At 55.1% G+C, this 7,630-nt stretch overlaps 3 protein-coding genes across 3 annotated transcripts; 2 read left to right on the top strand and 1 right to left on the bottom strand.

The window, feature by feature from the left end:
• Positions 1 to 1,572, top strand: UMAG_10287 (putative calnexin; the record flags this gene model as incomplete). Its single annotated transcript, XM_011390871.1, has 1 exon — positions 1 to 1,572. A coding segment is annotated over one exon (1,572 nt), but the record flags the coding sequence as incomplete, so codon positions are not given.
• Positions 1,573 to 2,165: 593 nt separating this feature from the next.
• Positions 2,166 to 2,955, top strand: UMAG_10286 (putative nuclear transport factor; the record flags this gene model as incomplete). The annotated part of the gene is made up of 3 exons (XM_011390870.1): positions 2,166 to 2,246; positions 2,575 to 2,840; positions 2,940 to 2,955. 3 exons carry the CDS (start codon positions 2,166 to 2,168, stop codon positions 2,953 to 2,955), a joined length of 363 nt encoding a protein of 120 aa, XP_011389172.1.
• A 413-nt stretch (positions 2,956 to 3,368) lies between these two features.
• UMAG_10285 (uncharacterized protein) lies at positions 3,369 to 7,454 on the bottom strand (the record flags this gene model as incomplete). Its single annotated transcript, XM_011390869.1, has 1 exon — positions 3,369 to 7,454. One exon carries the CDS (start codon positions 7,452 to 7,454, stop codon positions 3,369 to 3,371), a length of 4,086 nt encoding a protein of 1,361 aa, XP_011389171.1.
• Positions 7,455 to 7,630: the final 176 nt, after the last annotated feature.

The following is a 7,630-nucleotide window of genomic DNA, read 5'->3' as shown; positions in this document are numbered from 1 at the left end:
ATCGAGCAGTTTACCTCTGACTGGTCCGAACGATGGTCGACCTCGCAAGCTTCCAAATTCCAGAGGGAGGACGACACGGAAGCGTTCAAGTATGACGGTGTTTGGTCCGTAGAGGAGCCCGAGGTGTTCCCCGGTCTCGCTGGCGATGCTGGTCTTGTGCTCAAGTCCAAGGCCAAGCAGCATGCCATCTCGCATCTGTTTGACAGCCCCATCGACCCCAAGGGCAAGCCGCTCGTCGTTCAGTACGAGGTCAAGCTGCAAAAGGGTCTCAGTTGCGGTGGTGCCTACATCAAGCTTCTCTCGGCCACCGAGGCAGGTGTCACCCCAGACGAATTCTCGGACAAGACACCATACACCATCATGTTTGGTCCCGACAAGTGCGGCCAGACCAACAAGGTTCACTTTATCTTCCGTCACAAGAATCCCAAGACGGGCGAGTTCGAGGAGAAGCATGTCAAGTACCCCGCCTATCCCAAGCTCGCAAAAACCTCGACTCTCTACACGCTCGTCGTCCAGCCGGACCAGTCGTTCGAAATCTTCATCAACAACGAATCCAAGAAGAAGGGCTCGCTGCTCGAGGACTTTGAGCCTCCCGTCAACCCACCTACTGAGATTGATGATCCCGAAGACGAAAAGCCCGCCGATTGGGTCGATCAGGCGCGCATCTTTGACCCTAAAGCCACCAAGCCTGAAGACTGGGACGAGGACGCACCGCTCGAGATTCCGGACCAAGACGCTGTCAAGCCTGACGGCTGGCTCGAGGACGAGCCGCTGACCATTCCCGACCCGGACGCACAGAAGCCCGAAGAGTGGGACGACGACGAGGACGGCGAGTGGTTTGCTCCCAGCATTCCCAACCCCAAGTGTGAGGCAGCGGCTGGATGTGGCGAGTGGGTCCGTCCTGTGATCCGCAACCCAGCGTACAAGGGCAAGTGGACAGCACCGCTCATCGACAACCCAGAATACAAGGGTGTCTGGGAGCCTCGCACGATTGCCAACCCCAACTACTTTGAGGACAAGTCTCCTGCCGATTTCAACCCCATTGGTGGTGTCGGTTTCGAGCTTTGGACTATGGACGAAGACATCCTCTTTGACAACATTTACATTGGTCACGATCCCTCTCAGGCCAAAGCGTTTGCCGCAGAGACCTTTGATCAGAAGATCAAGATCGAGCAGCGTCAGGAGGATAAGGAGACCGCGGCCAAGGCGGCTGAAGACGGCGCCGGATTCGTCGGTCAGGTACGATCGCACGTCAATACCTTTATCGGCCGTGCACGTCAGGATCCCATCGGAGCGATCAAGGAGATGCCTCAGGTAGCAGGTGGTTTGGGAGCCGCTTTTGCCGGTCTGTTGGGTCTCGTCGGGCTGGTCGGTGGTGTTTTGGGTGGTGGCAGCAAGGTCAAGGTCACCACGAAGGACGGCAAGAAGGTGGACGCTCCCACCGCCGCTAAGGGTAAGGCTAAGGAGGTCACAGAGAAGGTCAAGGCCACAGGGGTTCAGGCTAAGGATGCCGTGACAAAGCGTACCAACGCTGCTGCTGCCAAAGTCGATGATGCTGCCAATGACGAGTAATTCGTCGTCCGTTCCTTGTGTATGCTATGAGCTTGCAACGATTCGTCTTTTTTGCTGACAAAGTCAGAGTCGAAAGCAATTCACGATTCCACATCACCTTGGCGGTTGTCGCGTATGCTCTCAAGACAGCCCCCGTGCCCGAAAGGAGTGCTTCAGTCAGACTGATGAACAGGATCGTGTCGGATGCGTTGTATTGGGATTGCGACTTGGCAACAGAGAGGCTGCACGAAGCATGGAAGGACGTGCGAACTTCAGGCGTTCGCGATTCGTTCTTCGTGATTGAAATTCACTGTCTATCACGCATGGACAACAGACGTGATCGGAGGATAGAAATGGTCTAACAAGCTCGGCGTTTTTTAAGGTTTGGCGTGTTCGTGCTAGTCACGAGTGAGTATGTTGCGAAAACGTGTCCTGTGCGTGCGAGAAAGGGAATGAAAAAACTCGTGAGCGTTGCTCTCTCTCTGCTTGCGTAGCGACAATCACAGAATCGTGAATCACGAATCGTGAATGAACAGCATCGACAGACGACCAACTTGATTCCACTTTCGCTATCACCATCTATCGACACACGTACACGAACATCAAACCCGAAAATGGAGCAGATCGCACAGCAATTCACCGACTTCTACTATTCCACTTTCGACTCGGATCGAAATGCGCTCGTCAACCTTTACGTAGGTGTCTATCCGGCGATGAAACGTTAAGGTTGCATTGATGGAGACGGATACGGGAAACCAAGCAGAGCGAGAGCCGAAAGGGGTGAAGGCTTGTGAGGGTGGATGGCGTGTTACATGCAGGCTGTTCAATGATACTCTAGGAACGGTTCGGATTGTGGAGGGCCAGGTGTTATTGCAATAGCAGCGAGCTTGGACGAGTTGTGCAAGTTGCCATGTAGGTCTGGACTTTGGTACTGACATTTTTGTCTTGTCTTTGATTCGACTCTTTGATTCGCCATCACTCGTTGTTGTCGCCACATACATATTGTTGTGTCGGAAATGATAGCGAGCCAACTCGATGCTGACTTTCGAAGGGTCGCAGGTACAAGGTGCACCGGCGATTGTCGAGAAGCTTACCAGCCTACCTTTCCAGAAGGTGCAGCACAAAGTCGAGACGCGCGATGCGCAACCTACAGGCGATGGCAATTCTCTCGTTGTCCTCGTCACGGGCACATTGGCTGTCGATGACGGTGGGATCCCGTTGAAGTTTTCGCAGACGTTTACACTGAACCCTGAAAACGGCAGCTTCTACGTGTTCAACGACGTCTTCCGGTAAGTCGGCTTGGCGCACCATCTCGCACACATTCACATGCCCAACTCGAAATCCCTGACACATCCGCTTTCCCCACCGCCCTCTTCTCCCTCCAACAGTCTCAACTACGGTTAATCCGTCGTCAACCCCACCCGACTTCTCAAAACACCGCGTTCATGTGTAAAGTAAAAGTCGATCTCGGAATTCATCTAAAGGCAACACCTCGAAAGAGACATGCCCCTCCTCAGATGGTTCACACGCAACAGCTATCATCTGCCTCGAAGCAGTCGAGTGACAACCGCCAGACAATGTCCGTCCGTTCTGCGACTTGAGAAAGCCTGGTATCGAGCACCGATATGGCTGAGCATCCAGTCAACTCTGCTCGCAGTCGTGAATCGTGAATGTGAATCACGACAGCTCAACCAACACTCGTCACTTTGTCTGTTGACGCAATCACGAATTACGAAACTGGCACGCGGAACAGGGAAACACGAAACAAGCACAACTCGTGACAGGTTTGAATTGCAACTCTACACCGACCTGGCTGATCACGTACCAAAGATATGTTCGACCTCATCAATGCCACCCGCCTTCCTATGCTGCAGCGGCAGAGGACCCTCACCCGCCACGCCTACCATGTCTTCCTCGCCATCTCCCTCATCCACCTGCTCCATCTCCGTCTTGGCCAACAGATCCAGTTCGTCCAACTCGTCGTCGTTCTTCCAGTCCGTAAGCACAGGTCTCAACGGGCTCGAGTCCGAGTTGCTCCTACTGTTCCTTCTGCTACCCGGACGACTTCCACTGCCACCACCGTTGGCTGCCACACCAGAGATCGTAAATGGCCGTACCGGAGATCCCGGTGTCATGTCTACGGCGGATCCTCCGGAAAGTGGAGAGTGGCCCATGCGAGGCGAATGCAGGGGCGAGGGTTGTTGCCTACCCATCAAGGGGATGGGCGATGGCGAAGGCGGAGATAAAACTCCCGAGGAAAGATAGCGCATTTCTTTGGGCGAAAGATGTTCCCAATCATTACGGTTCTCGTCCCTCACACCGTCCGCATCGTCAGTAGCAGAGCTCGAGTCGGCGATCGAGCTCGAATCTGCAGAGTGAAGACTCGACGTATCGGAATCCGGGGTTTCGCCCAAAATCTCACCCAGCCTTGCCCAGGCGGTGGACGATCCCTGCGCAGTCAATCCCCACTTACCCGAGCTCCAACCAGAGTCGCTGGCGTCACCTTGTCCATCTTGAGCATCGCCTTCCTTACCACCCGTACCATCGTGTCCAGCTTCGCCGGAAGGGTAGAAGACATTCTCGCCAAACACCTCACCCAATACATCCTCGTACGTGTCAAGATATCCTTCAACTACGTCGTCGGGAATGTAGCCTCCAGGCGCAGATGTCTGGTGCGATCGACGCAATGGTGGCAACACATCGCTCTCGAAGAATGACGGACCGTAGGATGTGCGTGTCGGCGAAAGTGCTGCTGGATGCGAGCCTTGCTCGTTACTGCCGTTGCCGCTACCATCGCCATTCGAAGAACCACCGGTGCCTCCTTGTTGCTGCGATGCTTGCTGCGAAGGGTCTTGTGACTGTGACTGTTGCGACTGCCCCGCTTGTTGTCCTTGCAGTAGCTGCTGCTGCTGGTGGTGGTACTGTCCTGCTTGATGCTGCTCATGCTGCTGCTGTTGGCCTCCTTGCTGATGCTGCTCGTGTTGGTGTCGATCCGCACTCGTGCTCATCGACCGTTTGTGACCTTGTCCCGCTTCTCCATGTGTCCCAAGCGGTGGCCCAAATCTCGTGTGATTGTAAAACTTGACCAACGACCTTAACGCCTGCTCTTGAGGCAACGAATCCTCCACGTCAGCCTCAACATCGCTCCCACTCAACCATTCATCTCGTAAATCCGGCCTACAGTTTAGATAGATACTTGTGATCACCCGCATGTTGCTCTGCCTCCATTTCCTCCCGCAAAACGGGATCTGGCTCTTGATCACTTTCAGCACATACAGCTCCAACCCCGGATGCGGCACTTTCAACGATCTCTTGAGGATCGCTGAGCTCTTGTACTGAACGAGCAGCAAAATTCGATGCACCTTTCGCTTCGTCAACTTCTGCAGGATGCGAGTAAAGTTGATGCTCGAGAAAAAATTTCGCCAAGAATAGTCGCTGACGACTTCGATTTCGGTCCCATCTGGCATGGTGGTGACTTTTCCGGGTGGCGGAGACGTTGTTCCAGGATTGATGGCGACAGGACCGATGATGTTGTGGCGCGACATGAGCGAGTCTTCTGCCCGAGCTCCGCGAGCTTCCCTGCCTCCATTGAGATAGCAATAGTTGAAGAAGCGGAAATTGTCAGCTTCGTTTTTGGTCTTGACGCCGTGCGCGATCTCTTGCAGACCAAAGATCTTCAAGATGAGCAGCAAGACGTTACTGTCAACTAACACCTGTGAAAGGTAGTTGAATTTCATTACGTGGCTCGCTTTGAACCATTTGAGGCACAGGAGTAGGATCGCCGAGACAGCCTTGGTGAGAATTTCGCGATGTCGTGCCACATCGACGTCTTCGAGCGTTGGAGGAGGCGCTTCGTCGATGGCAGCGCCTTCAGCAATGGCTGCAGCGTGAGCCGAATTGGTGTTGATCGAAGTAACTGTCGCAAGAAGAAGCTTGAGAAGCACGATCACGCTGGACTGGAGTTGCGGTAGCACGGCGCGGTACAGCTGGTCAACGCGCTGCAAACGTCGAACGTCGGCGCGTTTCTGCGCCAGCTGATCGATGAGCTCCGTATGGCGTGGATTGTCAAGCGCCGCAAGCATGTGATCAGCCTCGACGGCACGCAGTTCCGCCTCGATGTCCTCTTCAATCTCAACGAGATGCTCGTATGTGGCTTCACCTTTGACTTTAAAGGTGCGCTCCGAGATGCTTCTGTTGGGAAAAGCTTCCGAGCTGACGGGGCTTCGACTGCCTTGCGAGGAGGAGGCGGCGTCGGTGCGATTGACAAAGGCCTTGGCAGCGGATTGCTTGACGCCGAGACCGATGCGAGTACCGTCGGCGGCATTGCTGACACCACTTTCTTCTTGAATGCACTGTTCACGCACGCGCCACGTCTGCCATAGCTCAAGACTGACATGCATGTGCTCGGTGTACAACTTGGACGCTTCATCGATGCTGCGCGGCACCAAACGACCCGGACCGTGAACTTGGCGGCCGTAGGGAAAGATAAAGGGTCGGGTCTGATCGGTCTGATATTTCGCCTTGTTCGGCTTGGGCGAGGGAGGTGGTGATGGAGCAGGCGTGCCGGGGAGCATGCCGTTGGGGCCTTGCTGTGGGCCAGCTGGATAGCCGCGATCGTAGGCATCCATGTGGTTGTTGAAGGGCTTACGAGGTGGGATGGGATGGATAGCGCTGGCAAGCTTGTCGAGAGGAAGGTCGTTATCCTGGCACTTTGGTGGCTCGAAAGTGGGATACTTGACCGAGATCTCGTGCTGAAAGTCTTGGAAATCGAGGGGATCGGACTTGAGCACGTTGCGTTTGGCCGACGTGTCTATGGGACCAAGACCCTCAATCTCACGGGCCAAGAGCTTGCATCGCTCGACATCTTTGATGCCACCGAAGCATGAGAGGAGCGACTTCCAGAGTAAGAGAAGAAGCTTCTTGACCGGGTAACCCTTGGCACTTTTTTCGCGCAATGAGGCGACCAAGCCAAATAGAAAGATGGGAAGAGGCGGATCGAGGCTCATGAGCTCATCGCCCCATTCATCCTGGCCTCTGGAACTCTCGAGGAGCGAATAGAGCTGTGCAAAGTGGAGGGCGAGCTCGAGGTTGATCTCGTCGAGGTACTCAAGCTTGGCCTCTGGTGTGAGGAGGGGTGCGTTGGCGGGACCATGTTGACCTGCTCGACTGGGCTCGTGCGCAGGGATGTGGTCAGGCAGCGAGCTGAGATAGTCGTGTTTCCAGCTGGCTAGCTTGATGGCCGAGTAAATTTCGCCGAGACCGCCAAGCGATCGGACCATGCGTGCATTTTCATTCAGCCAATGGAGCTGATGCGGAGGACCGGCGGTGTCGGCAAAAGCGCCTTGGAGTAGATATAGCAAGGCACGCGAGGCGCGGAACCTTGCTTCGGGATCTCGCACTTCGAGCGTCGATAGAAGTGACTGGAGGATGCGGCGGCGCGTAGCACTGCCAAGGGTGGTCCACTGTCCCAGCAAAGGTTCCGCCAGGCTGGGTCGTCTGTCTCGGCTGCGTCGGTTGGATGGTGGGTCGACAGGGGTGTCACTGTTAAGATTGAGTCCAAGACCTAGCGCTTCTGTGTGCTGCGCCTGTTGAGCGTGAGCGGAGGAGGTAGAAGGTTGTCGAGCAAGATCCGAGCTTGTGGAAGAATAGCCATTGTTGCGAAGATTGATGGGCAGGGCACACCACTCCTCCCATGCAGCTCTGTTCTCGGCGGTCTGAGGCACTTCTACATACGAGTAGAATTCGTCGATTTCGTTCTGCATCGAATCGGCGTCGGCATTTAGGGGAAAATCGTATTGGCGCGATTTGGGCTTGTCGACAACAATCAGGTTACGCAGCTGGCCAAGAGTGACCGAATCGAGCGAACCAGCTTGTGGCTGAGTCTGCGTGGATGGGTTCGACATGGTGAACGGCTGTTGCAAATGCACCTGACTTTGCTCGAGGTGCTGGCGGAAGGAGATGCCGCCTTCGAAGGGCTGTGCACGCCGCTGGTGGGCGGTGGAAGGTGCTGATGATTCGGCACTGCTGCTAAAAGTGCTAGGTCGTGAAGCTTGTTGCGCGCAGGCGTCAGGATTGTCAA

This window comes from Mycosarcoma maydis, chromosome 6, assembly GCF_000328475.2.
Source record: "Mycosarcoma maydis chromosome 6, whole genome shotgun sequence".
In the NCBI taxonomy this organism is placed as follows: Eukaryota; Fungi; Basidiomycota; class Ustilaginomycetes; order Ustilaginales; genus Mycosarcoma; species Mycosarcoma maydis.
This window is presented reverse-complemented; position numbering and strand designations above follow the sequence as displayed.